General features: G+C 43.2%; 1 protein-coding gene across 4 annotated transcripts in view; it reads right to left on the bottom strand.

Moving 5' to 3' along the window:
• Positions 1 to 23807, bottom strand: part of Cacna2d1 (calcium voltage-gated channel auxiliary subunit alpha2delta 1) — a 401933-nt gene that overhangs the window by 20800 nt on the left and 357326 nt on the right. For 2 of the 4 annotated variants that reach the window (XM_063237508.1, XM_063237511.1), the window contains 9 exons: positions 21101 to 21162; positions 15170 to 15246; positions 13911 to 13931; positions 13202 to 13262; positions 5942 to 6039; positions 3329 to 3416; positions 2170 to 2232; positions 1530 to 1633; positions 844 to 930 (listed from right to left, as the gene is read on the bottom strand). In XM_063237508.1, the coding sequence (XP_063093578.1) occupies positions 844 to 930; positions 1530 to 1633; positions 2170 to 2232; positions 3329 to 3416; positions 5942 to 6039; positions 13202 to 13262; positions 13911 to 13931; positions 15170 to 15246; positions 21101 to 21162 (661 nt within the window). The remainder of the gene's footprint in view (positions 1 to 843; positions 931 to 1529; positions 1634 to 2169; positions 2233 to 3328; positions 3417 to 5941; positions 6040 to 13201; positions 13263 to 13910; positions 13932 to 15169; positions 15247 to 21100; positions 21163 to 23807) is intronic. The other 2 variants (XM_063237510.1, XM_063237514.1) reach the window with 1 other exon arrangement.

Below are 23807 nucleotides of genomic sequence, written 5' to 3'. Positions count from 1 at the left end.
TGTGGAGGGCAGCAGAGAGAACAGCGAGCCAGCAGCACTGAGGACTGGGGCCACCGTGAGCCATAGATGTGCTCCCAGGAGCTGGAAAACCACCCGTCTCACTGCGCCCTCCGTCCATGTTACGCCAGCGGAGTCACAGAATGAGCAGATCCCCACTGGATCCCCACTGGATCCCCACTGGATCTCCACTGGATCCCCACTGGACCCCCACTGGATCCCCACTGGACCCCCACTGGATCCCCACTGGATCCCCACTGGATCTCCACTGGATCCCCACTCACTCCTGTCCACTTGTAATCCTCCTGGATGCTCGGTTTCCCTGTGTTTTTGTTTGCTTGTTTGATTTCTTTTACCAAAGCTTCAGTTTACCACATATTATACTGCACGTTCTGATAGCCACCTCCCTGGTTCTCCCTGAGGGCCTGCAGCAGTCTACCACACAGATACTCCACAACTTGCAGTTCCCCACTGCTGAAACCTTTCATGAACACATTATTTCAAGTATGTACAGCCTTGCCCACATACTTGGTTATATCAGAGAACAGGAGAGACTTCTAGAGTACAATGGCTAGGTCAACCCAAGATTTAAATTTTTTGTATGTAATACTAAGCCGATTATATAAATTTACAAACAGCACACAAACACAGCCACTTCTTTGAAAATTCCTCAGCTTCATATAGTAACAATTCCTTTATTTCATACGTTGCTAAGTGTTATTATTATTATTTTAATTTCCATGTCACCGACTTGGAGGCTTCCTGGTACATGCTGCCAGTTTATGACATAAAGGTGAGGTCATATCTACTGCTGGTCACATTCGCACATACAACATGCATGCTCACCTGCGGGTTTAAGGAGTTTTCCTTGGATGTATATTTCTACAGCTTTGCTTACCATAATGCCTGATTCGTAGGCACCGGGTCCACTTTCTAAAGAAAAGAAAAGGCGATCTAGATAAATCAAGAGACTGAATTTCTTTGAACAGATATACGTGGATAATGTTTCCTCAAAATTACTAGTGTTTGTGGTCTGCAAAGAGATCTCCTCCGTCTCTTCTTCTGGTACATACCAGGCAGACTAGATTGTCCACGGACTGATTTGCCACAGTGTCATACATGTACACCAAATGCCCCTTTCACGGCCTTTGCTAAAGCGCGGGGAGGCTGCTGAAGTGCAGTGAATTGGGAAGAATGAACCTGGGTCTATGCAGCTACCTGCCTTTCATGGATAAACACTCTTAAACAAAACCGAAATTCTCGGAACTTCAGTTGCCTCATTTGTGGAAATGGATCCTGTGCTCAGAGATGTCACAGAGGTAAAACTGAGGGATTTTGTTTTTGAGGGGCATAACCAGACAAAACCTTTTAAAGGATCTATTTGTATAATCCCTACAAAAGGCAGCTCATCAATTCACTCCACTTAAATTCACTGTAGATTTTTCAACGTATTTGCTGGTGTGGGAGCGCAGGTAGCAGCAATAAATTGTTAAAACAGAACAGAGAAAGCCGAGTTCCAAGGCGACACTTACTGTTAAAGTAAGGAGCTGTGAAGATGTAGTTATCATTATCCAGGCTCCGCTTGTAGAAGCTGTCCTCGTAGGTTTCTGGGTTTTCCTGCCAATTTTCTCCAGCTCTAAGGAGGAAATGGCTCATCATTTGTATTCTTTAAACTCCCTGATAACCCACTTTTCCCTCTGCACCGCCCTGGCTTTACAGATACCGTCTGCATCTCGGGATGTCAGAGGGAGTGACTGTGGGTGACAGCATAGATGGCTGGACGCTCATTAGGAAGCAATACATCAGGATGCATTACATTACGAGTCACAACAGTGACTCTTCATTTTCCTCTGCCGTGGACTAGATAGAAAATTATGGGTAAGTCAGCTAATAAGCTAATTAATATCAATAGGCCTTGCGCCTCTTGCCTACTGTGCAAACTATTCCTCAGGTACAAAGATAAGCTGCACCAAAGAATACTGAAATCATGGTAGAATTTTTCAGAAAAAAATGATTTGCAATACATTGTCATATTACTCTAAACAATGACTGCGATTTATTCTAATGATGAACAGTTTCCTCTGAAGAATGGCTTCCTTCCACAGTCACGTGCAGATCGCTGGCGCAGTCTGCCGTAATGCGGTTATTTTCACAGATGCTGTTTGAACTTACTCTTTGGGATAAACTCTGGTAATCCCGCCATCCGTCACAACGAACCGAGCTCTCACTCCCTTGCTGAAACAGAAGACAAAAGAGGATGTTTTGTATTAAACTTACCCAGAGACACAAAATTAGGTTTTGGTGATTCAAGAGATAAAGAACAAGTTCGGAAAGGAAGTCAAAGATGCAAAGCTAAGTTTTAACAAAGGCCACAGCAAGGAAGGGGTCTCCATGGGGACTGCGAGGAGGGTTTGCACGGGGAATAATGACTGGGCCACATCATGCAGGTGGAAGAGGAGCAGACAGGGATGATGGGGAGACAGGAAGTCATCACAGATAACGTGAGAAGCGTAAGTTTTAGGGAGAGTGCTGGTGTTTGGTGTAGGAAAAGCCTCAGGCAAAGGCAGAGTAGAAGTCAAGGGTCAAGGACAAAGTTCCAGAGAATGGTGAGCTAGTGAATGAGGCTGGAATTCATGCAGGAGCTTTAGCTGTGTCTAGAAAGTAGCCCTGCGTGCTGGAGATTCCTGCAGGCACGCAACGTGTGGGGAAAGGCCGGGAGCTGCGTGTGGAGGAGCAGGAAACCGAAGAGCCCGCAAAGTCGGCTACAATAATTGCTTAAAAATGGGATTATAAGGTGTTGATTATGGAAGAGAAAAGACGCTTGTCAGGGCAACATGCACCATTTAGTTATGGGCTGAAATAGGGATTCTTAATGAGAATCATAACACATTTCTCCATTTCTTCGCTGGATGTTTGGGAGTTGTAATTAGAAAGCCAACTAAACATTCACGAGACGTCCAACTTTCTCACGCACACAGGAAGACACAAACAGGCCTGTTTAATTTGGTTTATTCTCACTGAAGTGTAAATCTGACTAACAGCAGATTTTATTACTGAAATACACCCAAAACTGAAAATGCAAGCTGTCAACAATTACAAAATTATTTCCTTGAGAAATTCTTATTAAATATAAATAACATACTATTTTGTGCATGAATGAACTCCCTATGATGAACAGAACCATTAGGTACTATCAACAAAAATAAAAATAAAAAGAGATAAATAATAAAATTTAAATTCACTAGGCCCATTATCTGCACATTTCCCAGGGAGAAGCTAAACTGAGGTGCAGAATGTGTATTTTTTATTATTAATAAGGACAAATACTTACATATTTTTTTGCTTACTCCAGTAATTTTGGACAAGTTCGTTGGTAAAACCTGCATCCAGCAAGACTCTATTAATCAAGTCTGTATTGCCTATCAGAAAAAAGAATACAATTATATTCATATAGTTTTTAATTAGGATGATAAATATATTTTCAATTTTCAAAAAAGTTGGAGACAGATGATGTTTCCATGACTTTAAAAACACATTTTGTACTCATTTATGCATTCCTTATTGCTCATGTTAGTTTAGTCTACGTTTTCTTGTTTTGTTTTGTTCCATTTCTTTTTTAAAAAAATGGATGAAGATAGTGGAAAACTGAGCTCCAAAAAGAAACTATTTTGTAAACTTGATCCAAAATATAACCTGTCATGTCAGGGGACCATAAGAAATTGGTTTTCCTGTGGTTTTTGCTTATTTTTTAGGTTAGTATGGTGACTTCAGTATAACTTCAATTTTATATACATAAAAATTTTATATAACTACAAGTCTTGCACACAATCGTGCCTGTCTGTATCTCTGCATCTATGCCATAGTGTTAATTCTAAATTTACCAAGTAAACAAATGAAATATTCTTTCTATACCAAAAGCTACTTTTAAAAGTTCTTCCTTATTCTCAGTAGCAAAACATTAAGGTAATCGTGGGGCAAATTTGACTTTTATGAGAAATACAGTACATATCCTTTTTGCACGGAAGCAGGTTCAAGGAACAGAGCACCCATAGCAGACCAGCTCTCCTCAAGACAGGATTTTGGAACCTCCTGGACTGGGAAAGAGCCCAGGTTGCGGGCTGCCATCTCCGGAATAACTGAAGGGTGCCACAGCCCAAGAGCAAAGGTGCTGGGGGAGGAGAAGAGGGGGCCAAGGCTTAAACATCAGCGCCTTCCTCCCTCTCCTGCTTCCTCTGCTCTGAGCCAGGGGAGCTCAGAAATAACCTCCAAGCAGCCTGTAATGTTTCATGGTCATGATAAAACCTCACTTATTCAGATGAGGAATATACAGTGTTAGTTAATAACCACTTACAATAGGAAGTGGGGGTGGGAACGGCTGGAAACATCTTAAATAATTTTAATTAGCTTAAGATTTCCTTCATCCAGAATTAAAGGATCAATTTAACGTGTATGTGAAAGTACATTTCATTTCATACCAGGAGCTGTCTTCTTTTACTGTATAATTTTAGAAAGTGTAGGACTTTAAATGATAGCCCATTTGAAAAGTAAATGATACATTTTAATAGTCACCATTGTTTTTAGGTCAAACAGAGGTGTATTATTCTAATCTGTCATATAAATCAGGTTTGCAAGTAATTTTAAGATGATTTTTATCGTCTCATTATGCTTCATATATCTCAAAATATGTATCCAGCAGGGGTTACATACAATATATAAACTATTGGAGTTAATCTTTCCTTTACACACAGTTTTCAAATGTTAGGAGAACTCTCTCTTGGCCTGATTCTTCTTTACAGTGACAAGACCACAGCAGACAACCCGCCGAGCACCACCCAACAGGGAGATGATGAAAAGAGGCAACACTCTATAGCACGCCCTTACGCTCCGTTCAAAAACGCAACTGTAGGGAAGAATCTGAATTTCACTAGTGGATTGAGGAGAAGTGTTTCTTTCACACAGCAAAATTAAACATGAATGCTCTTTTTAAAAATAAACTATTTAGAGCATAGATTTCTATCACTTATAAAACATTTTAGTTTTACATACTATTTGATAACATAAGAATAAGCATTAAGAAACATCTAACTATATAGTGTGAGTTCTTTTCTACAATTAAAGATCTATTAATTTTCAGCCTACACATGCTCATATTACCACTGCAAACACTACCCACTGGATCACAGGAGAGGCAGACACAAAAAGCTCAGACAGCAACAGTATGAATTATACTGAAAGCATTTTTTAAAAAGCACACACTTCCTTAGGAACTAGAGTCAGTGAAAAAATGATTCCAATTGTCCAGGTTTTATGAAAAATTATTATATACATTAAAATAATTATTTATAATAAATCACTCTTTATAAAGAGTATATGGTTGTTACATATTTTGCTACCCCAAGGAATATTCAACAATTTTATTATGCATTAATAGGAAATAAGCAGTGAGATAAAGCAACTCGTAGGCCCTGGCCTCGGTTGGGCCCCCAGGGAGAAGCAGGGTCTGGATCACCTCCTTAGCAGGAGGCTGCAGACCTCAGCTGCCCAGGGCAGCTTTGCAGAGTGGCCCTTTCCCTCAAATTTCTAATTCACACTAAAGTCAAGCCGGCAGCAAGTCATTATCTTTTCCTTTGTGACAAATGTTAACTTATGACAGAGCCCTGAGGAGACAGTTTGTTCACCTAAATGGTTTGTTTGACTGTTAGTGGCAGAAAGAAGAACCATGCTATTTTTTTTAAAAAGAGAGAAAGGAGACCAAGGAAGAGAGAGGGGAGCAAGGATCAAACTGTCACATTTTACCCTTAAACTGTCTTAATAGAGTATGCAAATCAATGAGCTTACTAATAAATTACTGGGGTTATCACACAGTACAGGGATAAAGGTTAAGCTCCGGCCACACTGGCTGTAACCAAACGGAAGGAGTGATTGCAGATTGATGCATACTTACATGATGGGTTGTTTGGTGTTTTTCTGTCAATAAACTCATTGAAATTCAAAAGAAATTCAGTGTTGTTTTCAGATGGTTTAAGGTCATTGCAGTAATCTCTGAAAAACATATATTTCAGGATATTAGATATTAATATAAAAACTTCAGAGGGCAATTAGAAATAACAGACTTTCTCTTTTCACTTGTTCCTAGTTGCGTATTTTTCAAGTTGTTAAATGTCTTGTGATATCTCTTTCGTCATCTCCATAATGGAATAATAACTTGCCACTGAGAGTTGAGATTAGACATGTTAAACAGCTGGTCTTTGGTGAGTGAGAGCTCAATAAACATGAGGTTTTATTGTACAGATTAAACTATTATCATTGCATATTATGGGTTTTACAGTTTTCATAGAAATTACAACAGGAACTTAAAAGATTCATTCATTAAAATATAAATAAACTGATCACATTAACATTTTATGTGAAATTTCTGTATTTAAAAACTAGAGAGAAAGCATTTTTACATGTCTACAGAATCTCTTTTATTCCCAACTTAAAAGACAAGAACTCTGTTCGCTCAATCAAGGGCAAGATTTTTGCTTTGGAACACAATGAAAGTATGTGCTTACAGAGACAGGCAGCAAGGAAGATGGTCGTTTTAATCAAAGGAAGTCATTCAAATGTTAACGGCTGTTCTTTTTTAATGGTGTAGCAGAATTCCATTATTTGTAATGTCTCGCTTATTAGCTATGATATAGAATCAGGAAGAATATCAGAATACTGTCACGTCAAAATATAGGGCCCTCTCTTTCACTTTAAGTATTTTGGGCATCCATGATTTTCAACAGCATAAATTGATCATTTGGAAACTACTGTGCCAGACTTTGACATGACATGGTCATGGCGCCATATTGAAAACTGCACCTGTATGACCAGTGACCTCGCCAGCTGGGCCTGCACGGGACGCCATCATGTTTGCAAAGGTGGACACTGTTTTCCCTAAACTCTGATTGGTTTTGCTGAAAAGCTCAAATTTTGTCACTGGCAACAAATAGTGCTTAAGTGTTTTCTTCAAGGTAAAAGGCTCAGTTGATTCATTTTTGAAAACCGTCTGCCGCACAGCACAGGCTGATAGCCCGAGCTCATTTTTTATTTGCCATTTAAGTACAATCGTTATAGGGGCAAAATAAGCCACTTGGTCCAGCTCCCAACTCAATCTTGAGTTCTTTTCACTGCGACATTCAAGTTACTGTAGAAGGAGCCTTTCCAGTTTTATCAAACAATATTTTCAAAAAGAGTATTTCCTCTTTTCTAGGGAGAAGCTTCAATCAAGTTAATGACTCTTACTGGCTCATTTTCAATATTTTAAAATAAAACTGGCTTTACCCCCTAGTGGGTGCCGGTAGTGAAGACTAGCTTGGCCGGTAGAGACACTGATCTGATTTACGCTGTCATCTTCTACCACAGATTTTCCTTCACCAGCACAAACATCAGTACACGGAAAAGGAAGGCTGCACTTAGCATCTTGATGCAAATGGTTGGAACCAGTGAGAGCCCTGAGACGGTCTCCTGAGCCTGTATGGTTCTGCAAACCTTCCTTTGAGAACCACACTCAGAAATTATTCAGAAATTCAAAATAAAAATAAAGTGTAAAAAGCTCACAATTAGAATTACTGAGCTAAGACAACCAAAGAACAGTGTTCGAGATAAAGCACAATTAAACAGAAATTAAAGTGTAAACACGTTCAGAGGCAAAGCCATTACTTAAACACCAAAGTCTCAAAGCACAGCAGAACCAGAAGTTCAAAACAAAACAAAACAAAAACTCTACGGAAAAGTTTGGCCTGGAGGCCAGGTTTAGAAAGTTTACAGGACTTAAAGTGCTGGGCTGTTGACTGAGCTCAATTTGCTTTTTCCCGCAGTGCTGCCCTGTCTCAGAAACAAACAGTAAAAGCCACGTCCATGTTGAAACCAGTAGTGGAAGGGGACAGGTCGCTGGAGGCCAGCTAGAGAGCACACAGCGATGGAAACACAGGATCCCGCAGGTGGTGTCACCGAGACGAGTTCCCTGGGGAGGAAGGAACCAGAGCACACCAAGGAGCCCCACCAGAGCCTGCTGGGCAGTGGAGACAGGACAGTCACCCCCAAGCGGGGAGCCTGCACACCCCACAGACTCCAGGATCAATCACCGTTTCTGGGGTTCCCATCCCAGGGAGTGCAGAGGGTGCTCTACAAGGACATGGTCAGCAAAACAGTGCAGGGTCCCCCAGAAACTGGGCGAGGGCTTCCTGATGCTCATTCCCTGTGGCCGTGCTCCTCCAAGAGAAACCAATTTTACACACACTGTTCATTAGTTAATCTCTCTCAGGAGGAAATTCCTCAGGGAAACTGAGGCAGCAAAAGGAGAAAGGGCTCAGATGGCTTTGAAGGAAAAATACGGAACCTGAGTTTGTCCCCAAAGACTGAGAGCTACGTCTTCGGGTCATTTTGCATCTCAGACTAAGTGGGCTTTGAGACGCAAGTGGCTTGGAACTCACTCAGCTGTGCTCTTCCCAGTCCCACAGAATCACTTCCAGGACGCCAGGGTGCCTTTGTCTTCATTAAGCCCATCAAACTTACACAGGTGGGCACTTAACTGCAGGCTACGGCACACGGTTTCTGTCTCATCCTAACTCACTTTATTTCTGATTAACCAAGCAGATGGTGAAATCATCCACATTTGAGACTGCCTGAGACACAGACTTATCAAGAGCCCTTCTGCATGCCTATTCTCAACGTTTTCCCTTTTAAAACCTAAGAAAATGGCAAATGCTGATTATTAAGCAGGCTCAAATAGCTTAACTTAGTTCAGGACTGACAAGAATTTATTCCTAAAATCTATAAGATCTTTAGTGTAAATAAGTGATTTAAATACCCTTCACTAATTAACACTCTTCATACAACTATGCTTTCTGCTAAAACAGTAAAGATAACACTTATTTACAGCTCATGTCTAAGAACTGTGGTAAGTATTTTGCATTCATTTTTTTGTTTAAAGCTAATAGATCTATAAAATAGACATCATTTTGCCACTAAAGACAGGCAGACAGAAGGTGACAGGAGCAAAACAGATCTGAAAAGCGAGCCAACCAGGGCTCATGCTTTTTGTAGAAGCATGAGCTTTTCATTAGTTACAGTGACGGAAAAATCATAGGGTTGCAATCATGTACCACACAGATTTCTGTTTGTTTCAGTTTTCTCTTTATCCCAATTTCTGTCACTTTATTTTCCACCACTCCAAATACACACCTAGCACTCACTTTTCCAAAGAAGCTTCCCTACAAAAATATTCTACTTGAATGTACTGGGTGTTCTGAGATCCTTTAGGCTTGCATATTCCATGTGCGTGCTCATACACTTAGGAGCAGCAGGAAACTGGTTGAAATTCCATCTTCTTTAGCATGTCTAAAACTGCCTCCTAATCTGTGAAATGGGCACAATAATGCTAGCTTACTACGGCACTGCTCTGAAGAGTAAGTATAACAGTGCATGTAAAGGGCTTAACACACGCTAACTGAACAGGACACACTGCCTCCTCTCCATTCTTGGAAATGTTTTCCTCACCTGAGCACAGGCGAATTCTAGTCTCTCGGCAGCTACACTGACTTTAAATGTGTCTTGGACCACAGAAACTGGCATATGCCAATCCTTAGCGAGTAACAAAGCTCACAGCTCGTGAACTGGAACCCCAAGGGACAGTTCCTGCTACACCACACAGTCCCGGGCTTTTCCCAGCATTTCTCCCTGTCCTGTGGCAACGCTGAGGACCCCAGTCTGGCATTTATCAGCTGGGAGAGAGGAGTGAAACAGTGTTCCTGAGAAAAAGTCTGCACCAGGATCCCTGCTGAGATTTTGGAGAAAAGTTGTCATTTTAGCATCATGTCACCGTGATATATGCACACCCATGTTTATAGCAGCACAATCTGTAATAGCCAGATCTTAGGAACAGTCAAAATACCCATCAATTGAGGAATGGATAAAAAAGATGTGGCATTTTTATACAATGGAGTACCACTCAGCTATAAAGAAGGATGAACTTGAGGCTTTTATAGGTAAATGGATGCAACTTGAGACCATACTCATAAGTGAAATAAATCAGACTCAAGTAAATATTGTATTGCCTCCCTAGTGTAAAAAAATGAAAGAGTAATAAAATCCAAAATGTATAATAGATATTGTGAAAATGAAGCGGAGAGGAAGTGCTCAAAAAGACAGAACAAATGGGACAGCAGGAAGGAGAAAAGGGAGAAGAGTGCATGTATATAGGTCTGTGTGTGTATGTGTGTGTGTATACCAGGCAGATAACTACACCACTGAGCTCTGTTAGTCCATCAAAAAGAACAGGCTGTATTTTCACTGGCTGATCATTTTTTCATGCCTAAGTCTTGCAGTGTGAACAACTACTTTGAAGATAACAATATGCACTATGCTAACTGGTGTTAATTTTCTTTTATTTTGTTTTGAAATTCTGTATCATTTTTATCCTTTTTTTGTTTTTAAAATAAAAAAGTTTCATTTCATCATAGACTGAATTTTAAGCTTTCTTATATTTTGCTATATTAATATTCTTGAGGGAAACTCAGCTTTCTAGCTAATATTAATAACTGGATCATAAAGGAGAATATTCATAGTATTATTTTTCTAGTTTAAACTGATTTTAGAAGTTTTAGGTCACTTAGAAATAACTAAGCTGAAGTTGCTCAAAGCTACTACTGTCTGAAAAATACTAGTAAGACTGCGGTATCACTGCTAAATCTGAAACTGATTTTATTGCTTGAGGTGGCTGACAAGCATGTGGCACCAGGGCAGGGGCTGCGGTGACACATTCCCAGCTGAGTGAGGACCTGCTTCGGCCCATGATACGGAGCCACCTGATTACTTTGACTCCCTGTTGGAATGAGCTGGCGTTCACTTTTCTTTCTGTTTGTTTTTCAAGATGCGTATGAATGGGATACAAGATCTTCATTAAATGGTAGAAATCCAATCACATGATTTAAAAATATATTTTTCACAGGTTTATAGGTTCTCTGATTACTAAGTATTCATTAGCAGTCACACTATGTCAGTCAATGAGCGGGATACTGGGTGCGGAAGGCTAATGGAGAAAAGTGAGTCACCTGCGACGCCGCCCATGCTGGGGGGGACAGGGAACTGCAGGACGCTGAGGCGACCGCAGGGATGCACACGCCAGGGAAGGTGGGAAACTCCAGGGAGAACCTGGAGCCGGGCTTTGGAAGACTGCGGCATGTGAGGCACAAAGGAGAATGTGAGGGCAGACTATGGCAGAAAACAGCGATAGAGCAGCCTGAGTTCTGTCTGCCTAAAATCTAGGTCAGAGCTGAACAGGCAGAGGCCGCACAGCAGGGGCTCTGCTCCATGGCTGCCTCTCCAGCAGCTGCAGGGCACCGGCAGCACAAGAGTCGCTGAGCTCCGGTTAACACAGGCAGCAGGAGGCAGGCCCCAGAGTTAGGGCCTGGGGCCAGGGACAGCGACACGGAGACCTCGGGCCACACTGGTGCAAGCTCTGATACACAGTGCAGATTATCCTGAGGACGACTCGGGCCACCGGCTGGCGTGGAGCAGATCAGAACCAGGCCTGACTTTCTGTTTCAGAGGCGCTGCTCAGGTGCAGGGTGGAGGCAGGCCCGATCAGGGACTGCAGGGAGGAAGGACTGGGGTGGTCCGGACACAGCCTGGGGCCACCTGGACAAGGTGCACACAGGAGGTGGCCTGGGCTGGGACAAAGCCAGGGGGAGTGACAGGTGTATAAGGCTTTCCTTAGACAAGGTCGGCCCGGTGCCGGGATGGGTGAGCTCTTAGAGGGACAGGAAGGGGAGCTGTGCAGAACTGTGGTCAGCGGGCCGGGCTGCACACTGGTGTCTGCTTCCCTGACACCACAGAAGAGAACGAATAGTTAAAGTTACTAAATCTGAAGCCCCATGAAGGTGTCCTTAGGTCTCTATGAAGGCCTGGCACTGACACGGGTAGTGTAGACAGTCTGGAAAGAGACACAGGCAGGTCTGCACTGCAAAGGCCAGTGCTCAGGCATCTCCATCCCCAGGTGCTAGGCCCATCCCTCCAGGCACAGGGCACCGGAGTGACCTCCTAGCTTGCAGGCAGGGTGCAGATGGGAGGCTCATGGCATGAAGAGAAGATGGGAGCACTCAGAAGAGCAAAGGAAGCTCATGAAAGGCCTGAGAATGTGCAGCCAGCGGGGGTCAAACCCAGCAGGCGGGCATCTCCCAGTGGGCCGAGGCCAGGCGCCAGGAGAGGCCAGCTCCCCGCCTCTCCATGCCGGAAGGGGTGTCTTGCACAAAGCCAAGCTTAAGCTTTATCAACTGCATCTTTTCAAAACGTTATACAGGCTTCTTGTTTCTATGTAGAATCAGAATTCACAAATGTGCTTGTGTCAGTACAACAGAGTGACTCTGGATAATCTCCATGAGCCCTATTTGTATTCTCAGAGTAAATTACTTGGAAAGGTGAAGTGTAAAAATTAACATAAATACTGTGTCTATTTTCTTAGTTAATGTAGGTTTATATGAAATGTATTATTTGAATACACCAAGTATCTGCTGGATACTAGGTATCAAAAGCTGAGGGAAGAAAAGGAACGAGGGCTACTGAGTAGTTTCAAATAATTACAAGAAATTACAGCTGAGCTAAAAGAATATTAGGGATCAGCAGGAAATTACACAAGAGATAAAATACAGCAGGAGAAAAAATAATGTGACTATAAAAAATTACACCAGCAATGTCATTCATTAAAGTGGGGTTTCCCAGGAAGCTGTGTTTAGAATATAAACAAAAATCAATTATGAAGTTAAAACACTGCATATGTGTAAGTACCCATTTGCATTTGCACATGTCTGTGTATGCCTTTGGGGAGAGTGCACGTGAACTCTGTAAGTGGAATAGTCTGTGTACACTCACAAGTGCAAAAGCACCGTCCTTCATTACTGCAGGATGTACTAGAAGTTCCACAGGACAAGGCTGCACCCGCCTTATTCAGCACCGTATATCGGAGACAGCACACCATGTAGCACACAGCGACTGCCAGGTATTTGACTGAGTCAGTGGGTAAGAGAAGAAGCTGCTGCAAAGTTTTAAAGTCATGGTTCCTCTTAGTTCCATAACTTGACATGGAATCAAAATAGGCAGTCGACTCCAATTCAGAATTTTTGTTGAAAGACTTTCCCAACCATACGAGTTGTAAAAAAGGCAACAAAACAAAACCAACCTTGGCGCGATGAACGTGTAACCAGATTCTTCGAAGTTATCTGGCTTGAGGGTTTCTGAATCTGCAATGTAATGATGCATAATTAGATAAACAATAGCGCATGATCAGAGATTTGATGACCACAGAAGGCACTGGAAAGACTACCTACTGCGACACATGGACTACTTAGCTCCTAAATTTGTACTAGGCCAGTAACTATGGGGGAGTTCAACGTTCCCAATAAACTAAATCTTTATATGAATTAATTTCATTATACTATTACAACAGGAATAACAGATAAAATGCCCTCTACATTTTTCCTATTCACTAAAGCTACTACAACCAAGTAGCTTTAAAAAGAGATGTCAGGTATCTTATTTAAAATGTCAATAGGAAAAGTTTAGTAATCATCTGATAAAGAAAAGTGTTGTAATAAATCCATTAATGCATATAATGAGTTAATGACGTTCATCATGTTCCGTATGAATTAGCAGGCAGTGGGATAAAATATACACGTTTATAGCTAACGAACGAAATCCACAATGTGACACAGGTTGCAAGTGGAATGTAAGCGTCTTCCTCCCCCCATCATGGCGGCTAAGGTCTGAGTGACAGTGGAGGGAAGCCTAGCCAGGGAGAAGCAGAGGAAACTGTCCAGTAGAAGCGGACGTGGCTGTGGAATGCCAAGTGTACTACACAGAAAGAAATTGAGCAACAAGAAAATACTTGCCCTTCATTTTTCCCTTTTTTGCTGTCAAAATCCATCAGAAAGAGAAAGCAGGGAAACAAAAAAAAAGAGGGTAAAGCAAAGGGGGTCACAAACAATATTTTATTCAATGACTTTCTTGAATAAAAATATTGTGCATAGATCAAAGGTTCATTTATGTACAGCTGTAGTCTGGAAAACACGTATTTCTGAAGGCTGGGAAGGATGTCCTGTTCTAGATCACCCTGTCTGTGCTGGGGTTACTGCCAGGGGCTGTTTTGCAGAGTGGTTAATGCAGGTGCAATACGAATGCCGCCAGCCTATTAACAGAAGCACTTACCAGTCGCTGGAGCCGTACTAGTTACCCCTTCATTATCGAGTGAAGAGCTAGCTCATGCATTACTGTGTTTTATTAAAAGACCATCATATCTGTTAAGTGCAAATATGAGCTTACTGGGCCTCATAATATCCTATGAAAAAGGCCTTCAGAGACCAGAAGAGAACTGATAGAGAAGTGCAGGAGACCGTGGTTTCCTTTGAAATCAGATGTGATACACAATTATATCCACATAATTATCTGCATATATAGTTTTTACTTAATTCTTGTTACTAATGATCGAGCAATGTGGAAAGGATATGATGGTCATTTTACTTTACTAAATCTAGCCACTCAAAATGAAATAAAGATTAACAAGGACTTGAAATATGCACTAATGTTAATAGCTACTCCACATTCCAAATGATGCTTAAGAAGAAGAAGAAAAAAAAAAAAAAAAAAAAAAAAAACTAATCCATCTGAGTTATTGAGACATTAATTTGGATCATGGAAAGAGTTAACTGCCAAGGACAATATTATTCTGGCCAAATGCAAAAACACAAGAAAGCCAAAAGGAAAGATAAGCAAAGGAAAAGCTTCACTAGCACAGAGCCATGAGCGGAGAGCAGGTGGACAGCGTGGAGGACACTTCAGGCAGCCAGCAGACCTGGGGAGACAGCCAGGGAGGACACGGCGTGGCAATGATTCCGGGGCACATAGCAAGGCGGGGAGGCCGGGGGACTGCTGCTGATCTCGCAGTCAGTACCTGCTCATATTCTATCGGAGTAGAATATTTCTTGTTCCTTGCATGTTTGGAATGGGTTAGAATCATTGCTGCAGATCTAGTGACCGCGCCTACTAAAACCTACTAAAACGCCTTGGGTATTCCCAAATCTAGACGTATTTAAACATCGGAGAGCAGGAGATCATCACAAATAGACCCTGAGGTCACTTTCACAGTACTTACATCTGGCCTGAGTTATTGTCTCTTCTATTTTGGCTTTTATATAGTAAAAACTGTAGGTTGGTAATACCAAGGCCAAACTGCAATAGAAACAAGAGAAGCATAAACACAAACAAACAAAAGTGAAACAGAACATAAAAAAAAAGACACGTCAGGTTCACGGGAAAATCCAACGATCTTCCTCGTGGGAGGAAAGGACATACCACTTTGACAAGAAAATGCACTCAGCAAAGAGTACTTAATTTCCTCCCCACTATCCTGAGTGAGCCAGCTCTCCACATGGAGGGAATCAGGAGACTCGTGCGAAGTTAGCTATCAAAGGCATCCCTGGATTAGCCCAGGAGGCAGAGTTGTGAGGTCCCTGATACACTGCCAGAGAATTACATTAAAACACTCTGAAGTTAAAAAAAGTAAAAGTATCCCTCGTGTTCCTCCTCAGTACTCCGACTCCTTGGGCGTTGTGTCCTGAGTGTCACACAGCACTGAAGTGCTTTGTACGCAGCACAGAGAAGCAAAATCCCAGACCGGACAGTCGTTACTACTGCCCTGAGCACCGTCATGTGGAATGCATATCTGAGGCCTAAACACCTACTATTTCAGCAGTGGGTAAGTTCCCGAGTGCCCACTTGTGGGTGAGTTTAGCGGCTTTCCAGCACTGCCGAGACTGCCTCTGTCTGTCCTCGCTTCTTACCAGCATGCAAGGAGGCCACTGCGTTCACTGCCAGCCCATTTACTGCAGATGCCCTGTAATATCTGTGGATTGCTGTCAGGAACAGCAGCAAGGACTTCTTGAATTCAGTGGCACAGGACAGTCACAGAGCCATTCTAGGCTGAGTAGATGTCCTAACCCAAGGGCAACTCCGCTGCAAATCTTGGGCCAAATTCCAAACACTTTAGACACAAAGAATGTCAAAGGAGTACTTCATGGAGCTCACGTCGTGACCGCTCAGAATAAAAGCTGTTGTGGAAGGACCCTGCTCATTTGGAAACTGTGGTTAATGTAGTGTATGTAAAAGCATACTGATGCTGCAGAACTGTTAACAGCTTCAGGCTACGCGGCCTCCACGGCACACACTCTGGTTTATGCGCACGTGCAGAACCTAACTGAAGACTCCACACGCACCTGCAGCTGCTCTGAATACAGAGGGCAACTTGGGGTCCACGGGTGCCAAAAGCACGGCGCTCTGTAGCCCAGCCAGTAGAACGACTTTCACAGCACAGCGCTTGATTGAAGGATCCCTTAAGTCACCCAACACGCACTTTTCATATTTATTCCAAAATGTAGAGGTGCAGGGGTGAGGCTGTGCGTTCCCAGACACTTGGGTATCCTGCGAGGGGGCCGTTAACAGGTTCTCAACTGCTCTGGCCTCAGGTATGCTCAGCCTTGGGGCTGAACCCCAACCTACCATCTCAGTGTATGTTATGTATGGATAATGTGGGATAAGACACAGCGTGAAATTTCTGACTTCCCTCCTGTACACAGGGTTAAATCCACTCTACGGGGTGTGGCGGAGAGTTTATTTGCTGGAATTTAATTATGCAGTAAAGTCAGCAAAGCGAGTGGACACTTGCTGCCTGCTATTCCCCAATCTTTCGTTATCGCTAAGTAATTCATAGACTTTCCTAATAAAGGTCAGGGAAATAAAATGTTACGTAGACTTAATGAAAAGTTCTATGTTTATTTTATAGGTGGCTTCAAGAGACGAAAGCTAAAATAAGCAGTGCCATCGCTGTGAAAGGAGATGACCTTTCGGGAGTCACTGGCACATATAAAATGTGAGCTCTTGAAAATGTTCTCTTACAAATTCCTCTCCAGGGAAAGTGGGGCATGTTGATTGCTCCAGCAGTACTTACTGCTAAGAGAAACTCCTAATTAAAGCCAATAGTATTATATCTTGCAAGTGCTACAGTGTCATTCTATAAATGTGGGTCGCATCTCGGATAGGGCACAAAAATAGTGTGGTGGCCCAGGAGGATCAAAGTTGTAAAGCTGGCACTTCCAACGTGCATTCTGTAGGCCTGCAAGGCTAATACTGCTCTTCAGAGCTGTGATCCTTTCTAGGGAAAATTACAGATGCAACTACACCCACCTTGACCCGCAGCTCTTTCCCCTTTATATTCACAGATAAGCTCTCCACCAACATTCAGAGTTGACAGTGCCAGCTCACGCAACGCTTACTGTCCGTGTCTGTCTCTGGAAAACCAGCCAATCCAAAGGCCTTTATTTCCCCGTAGAGATTAAAGGTTAATAAATTCAGTGGCCACTGGATGCATGAGGGAGCCCACGCAAGGTTTATGTGACCCACAGAAATGAAATTAACTGAGTTTAACACACTGTGACACACTTCTTGGCTCAGTCACCATGCCCCTCAAAGGAAACTCTCCATTTAAAACAGAAAAAAATTCTATTAAAAGTTATTCTATTTCCAAATACACCTAAATCAGATCAAAGTTTAAGGAGACAGAAATCCCATGTCTATAGTTTGATGTCTCATTCATGAAATCAAGACACATTTTCTTTTCTTCAATTTAGATGGGACACCTTGCTCTAAATTATTACTTGTGTATGCCCTGGTCCCGCGATTCAGGGAAGTTTTATGATGGAGATTTAATTTGACCCCTACATCAGAGAGCTGGGAAGAGAATGCATGAGAAAACCACGTGGAAAGGGGGGCCCTGGGCCACTGCAGATGACAGTAAGAGGCAGGAGGGCCCGGGTGGAGCTGGCTGTGTGCTTCCCAACCAGAAAGTCCATGGCTAACACCCTCTGGAGGACAGCGGCTCAGAGTGGAGCAAAGGAGACTTTTCTGGAACTTATTCTTTGGTGTGCAAGGGAGAAAGGCTGCCAGCAGAGGCTGTTCTAAGTCAGGTATGCGCCCGAGCAGGGCACGGCTGCTGCCCAAAGGGGCCAATGGGGGACACAGAACTCAGAGGACTGAGCTGTCAGCACTGATGCTCAGGCAAGGTCAGAGGGATGAAGCGTTTCTAGAAGATTCTGATCATCTCCACCAAGAAAACCCAGCGCCCACTTCCACCGAGGGCTCCCTACATCTTCAACCTTTATAATGAAACTGTCACCCGAGAGGCAGTGTTCCCAGAGGCCTTCCCTTCCTCGGGGTGAGTATATCCAAAACCTGAAACGAGTGACGCATGTGTGTGCACAGAAGATCGTGTGAATCTTAATCAAATGCTTAGATAAAAACTGAAGACAAGAATCATTGGAGGGAAACATGTTAAACAGTTGAAACTGTCATAATGGTGCTCCTCAGGAATTCTTAAAATATGCCAAAAACTGAGAAAAAGGTGGGCACGGTAGAATCCCAGCACTCGGGGAGGCTGGGCAAGAGGGTCACAAGTGTGAGCCCAACCTGGGCAAACTCTGAATTAGCAAGCCCCTGTCTTAGTGAAAACCGAACACGTTAGGGATGTCGCCCAGGGTGAAGATCCTTGCTTCAATCCCCAGCACTGAAAACGAAACCAAAATAAAAAACACGAAAAGTGAGGAAGGAGAGCGTATGGTACAGGAAGACGCTGTTATGCACCTTCTCCTCCTCCTCGCCACCCCTCGGCCGTCTCAAAGCCACGGCACACAGGCTCCTGGGACAGCAGGAGTGCACTTCCAGGGCTATGCCAGCTCCAGGGTCTCATAAAGAAAGGAAGAAACAGGGGAAGAAATAGCGGGATGCCCCACCGCTAGGAGAAGGACAGGTATTAAGGCATGTAAATATGTCCTCGGAGACCTCCACACCTGCGCAATGCAACAGAAAATGAGGACACTGCTAGGGACATGAATCTAACAGGATGAGAGGGCTTGGAAGTGTGTTTCAAAAATGCTTCAATTTCTTCCTCTTGGCATCATCAATTGCTTATGCATCTGGAGAGAGCCTGCTAAGTAACACTGTCTTCTAAGCTTGGGGTTAGGACGGAAGGCCAGCAGGCAGCAACCCCTGCCCTCTTGGGACCTCCCAGTGAGAGTGGGCCTGGAAGTCTCTGAGCACACAGGCACAGTGTCCACAGGAGCAGGAAGGAACAGCTCGGCCAGTGGGCAGGGAGCAGCTGAGAGGCTCCCACAGCTGACCCTGAGGTCTGCACACACCGAGAGCCGTGGCAGAGTCCAGCTTTCCCTGAGTGAGAACAAACTGCTGGAAAGTAAGGAGAACAAAACAACCAAATCGGAGGGTCAGGGTCCTTCCTTCTCCTGGGTTAGAGCAGAAATGGAGACGAGGCAGAGCTACAGTAGGCGCTATGGACTGTGGTGGGCGTGGAAATCCTCTGATCACTCCTTTTCTCTGAAAAGGAAGCAAAGACACCCCCCTCCCCCAGAGGAAGGAGGATGAGGGAGCCACGGGTCTGAAGAGAAAGGAGACCGGTGTCACCTGTAAAATCCCACTGCGCTGGGGACTGAGATGTCCAGGCAGCACCGAGGCACACCGGAGGTCGACTTCACGGATTTCCGGGGCTGTCTGCCTTTGTAAGCGTTTTCCTCTGCTGCTTTTAGTGTGGCACTGGTAACCCCTTGAGCTTAGCGAGGTTCAGCCCTATACCAAAGTGAGTATTCTGAAGACCTGTGTAGCAGAGTCTACCTGAGGCCAGGTGACTGTGAAGAGGGAACAGGTGAGAGCACAGGAGGGTTTCCAGTCTCAGATGAGGCGAAGGGGTGCCGTCGGGCTCCTGGGACGCAAGAGAGAGCTCAAATGCAGTAAAGTAGGTAGTAGATGGAGAATCCTCCAGGGAAGAATAAAGATGTTGCAGATTACACAGGAAGCATTCGAGAACACGACTTCTTCGGAGTAGGTGGCTCAGACACCAGGATGACAAGATCGGTGAGAAAAGGAGGTCACAAGTGGGAAGGCAGGGACGCCAGTGGTACCCAGGTGAGGTCCATGGGAGGCCTAGCCCTTTGCAAACTGCCACTGACACGCCACCAGTAGTGGCCACTGGCATGCCACCATGACAAAAAATGCAGACATTGAGAGGAAGCACTTAGAAAACTTTACAGCACTCTGACATTAAATATACATTTGTGGACTTTAATAAAAATTTTTGAACCTTTGCTTTTAATCTTTCAAAATTTATTTTAGTAAATAATATTGTGTTTTATTTTGCACAGTGTGAGTGTGTCATAAATAAACTGAGGAACACTGACCCGTGTGCTCGAAGGAAACAGTGATAACAAGCCAGACTTCTGGAACTGAGAGTGGGGTGCCCGGTCATGGGGGCAAGGAAGGGCAGGAGGTGGGCCACGTGAGATCCCAACACGGAAGTGCGTGAGAGGGAGAAGAGAGGATGTCTAACAGGGCCACACTCATGGGAACCCCGGCATGATGAGGTCAAGGAAGAGGAGCACAGCGACAGGCCTGAGCTCGGCGGAGGGCGTGAGCAGGAACACGAAGGAAATGCTCAGCGACTCTGCAGAACTCAGGGTCACTCCCAGGACTTCCTGCTGGGCTCCTCGTTTCCCAAGGCTCAGCCAGCAGGGCCATCAGGACCCAGAGAGCTGCTGGTCAGTGCGAAAATTATCAGCTAACCTTTTATAGATGCTATCAAGGGAGAGGAGTTCTGTGGTCAGGTTGATTTGCAGCACAAAGACAGTAAGGTAACCTAAGTGACAGTTTAAACAGGACGCCAGCCTAACTCAGAGCTATGGAGTACAGCTGTGGAAACTGAATCTATGTTTAGGAGTAGTGCAATTATATTAAACATTCAGTTACACATCACACGACATTTTCATTTCTAAATTCTATTTTGATAGCTTTTTCCCACCTTTTTCATTCTGAAAATCTGATTCTGTAACTGTAAAAGATCTTTACATTGGAGACAGCTGTGTCTCTACTCAATGAAAGTTACATTGAAAGTAGCTTAGGAAAATGTAGAATATTCATCCACTGCAGACAAGGGTCGTACAGTGAACGCGCAGGGAGTCTGTCTGGTTACCTGTAGTCTGTCCCATTGACTGGTGTCCACGTGTAGGTCCTGTTGCCTTTGTCAATGTATCTCTAGAAGAAAGTTCGACAGGGTTATTGTCACTTCGTGTGTGTGAATCTGCAGCAAGACAAGCACAGGACCGGCCACTTACTAGTGTGATAAACATTCAGCAGGGTGCCTTCCTCCTCAAGTGTCTCCGAGGTCGGATGTACTCTATTCTATACTCAGTTATTCTGATGGGGTGTGGTAGCAAAATTTAGGGCAGAATAAGTATGTAAATAGTGAAATGTAGGGACATACAAGCGTAAAATCTTTATCAACAGCATTCCAAAGTGATGGCACTGATTCCAAACTCTTCTCAAACCTGAGAGAACGTTTCTGAGAAGCAAACTTGAATAATGAAACAGGACTAGATCTTAGACAAGGCTCAGAGAATTCCACTTTCAAACAGGTGTAGGCATGGTGAAGAACGTTAGAAGGGAGGGAAAGGAGCCTGTGCCACACGACTGTCTCAGTTCTGTGGGACTAAAATATTAAAGCACCACAAGGGGCATCACCCAGTGTCACTGAATTAGGGAAAATTCCCGACCCCCTATGGGAAGCAAGCACAGGGTTCAATTGCATCGTGGACCCTGAAACCTCCAGCTGGACTACTGGGCCCTAGCAGGAGCACCCTGGAGCTCCGCCGCTTGGCAAGGCGAGGGCACCCCGAAACCGTGCACATCCCATTCCACCGCGGCAATGACACAAGCCGCCTAAGCTGGCGGGAGACGCCTGCCCTGTCCCTCACTGTGCTTTCTCTCATCCCGTCAAAGCCTTAGAGTAGACATGACTTCCCATCCCTTACTGATGAAAAAATAGGACTTAGGGAGGATGTTAGTGCACCCAGCTTCAAGAAAAATGCTTGGAGAGAAATTTTTATAGCAACTCCATAATGCTGCCTGTGGACCCATGAAACACTCTGTGACAGTGTGTGTGGGGTGGACAGAGAAAGGGTGAGCAGAATTATTTCTAGTAGTCACAGGAGCACATGGAAAATTAGCACCGTTCAACAAGTTATAAAAAAATACTAAAATCGTGTTGATTAGGCAAATTATGAAACTATTTTTCAATATTAGCAGCAGGAATGCTTGTGATAATGCTTTAATTTGTAATAAAACAACCATACAAAATTTTCAACATGGTTAATAACTAGTGTTTAGTTAAATCTATATTTAAACTTCTTACCACAAGCTTGGAGATATTCTCAAATTAGGTTTTTGAGGAAAGTTTTAGTTTATTCTTATTTTTAACAGGGTCTCACTATGGATTTCAGGCTGGCCTGAATTATGAGGCCCAGGATGGCTTTGAATTAGTGGTGATCCCTCTGCCTCAGGCTCCCAACTCTACAGCCATGAGCCAGGTAGAATTTTAAGTATATATACTTCCAAAATCTTCAGTAAATTCTCACATGAAACAGTAGAAATACATTCTTCTCTTATGCAAAAGCAGATAGTTGTAACCAAAAGGATTGCTGATGAGGTGCGTGCAATTAAAAATAACTATTTTCAGATTTGGACAAATAAGATTCACCTGGCATAAATTCAAGCAGAAATGCTTTAATTGCTTTAAAATTATTTTCAGTACTAATGCCATAAATATCAGTAAGAAAATGGGAGTTTGCAAGCATCATTTCTCATGTACTCCATGCATTTACTTTTTCGCTGAATAATTTGGTTCCTGAAAGATCTGGCTATATAAAAATGTTTGAAGTATTCTGCAGGTCAGATGTGAAGACAAGCTCTATGGGAAGCATTTCATGAGCCGGAAATCTAAAACTGCACACAACTCATTAAGCCTAACAATGTGAAATGTGCTAATTTTGGCATTTCCTATCTCACGGATACGGAAAGTACATGATTTCCAGAAACAAAAACTAACGAAATTCACAGACCATGTCTGACCTTGACGTATAGAACTCAAACACTGTATAAAACCGACTCCAACAGCACTGTAATATGAAGGGATTTCACCTCAAACACGCCTGCCAAACCCCTTACCTAGAAAGATAAACATGTATTTATGTGTAAGATACAATCTTAAAACTAAGTAATGCAGAAGTGCACTCTTGTAATTGTTTTGACTTTCACTAAATAATAAATAAAGACTGAAATGGATGTGTAGCTCTTCTTAAGTTCTGTGAATAGGCACAGTGGAGCCTCAGTTTACAAACCTAATTCTTTCCACGGTTCCTGTTGCAAACCAAACTGGAGGAGACCTGAATCCAGTTTCCCGGGAAGGTCAGCACGGAACCTAACACTGAATTTGCATTCTAATGATACCGAAATGAGAAAAGCCACCTGCTAGTGGAGGGTCATGTTTATGCCCAGCCTCCACTGAGGGAAAGATCTACTGGGGAATTCATGAGAGAAACATACACCAAAATAAGATGATACTTCAAGGGAAGGATATAAGTAACTATCTATAAAATCTTAAATTTCCAGGCACACAAGTTTCTGAATTCCGTATACTTTTAAACATTAGATATGTGAAGGTCTGTTTTCACTGTACCGTGGCTAATAATGGATAGATATTTCTCCAGGCAAAGAGGTTTTACAAATAAATGTGAAATCAATATACTATATAGATTAGTGATTAATGGTGGCAGCTGAGTTACTGGATGATTTAACTTCAGATTTAGATGCTAGAAAATTATAAAGTATGTAAATATTAAAAG

This window comes from Cavia porcellus, unplaced genomic scaffold (assembly GCF_034190915.1).
Source record: "Cavia porcellus strain 051 isolate PalLab524CR breed Dunkin Hartley unplaced genomic scaffold, mCavPor4.1 scaffold_2, whole genome shotgun sequence".
Taxonomy (NCBI): domain Eukaryota; kingdom Metazoa; phylum Chordata; class Mammalia; order Rodentia; family Caviidae; genus Cavia; species Cavia porcellus.
This window is presented reverse-complemented; position numbering and strand designations above follow the sequence as displayed.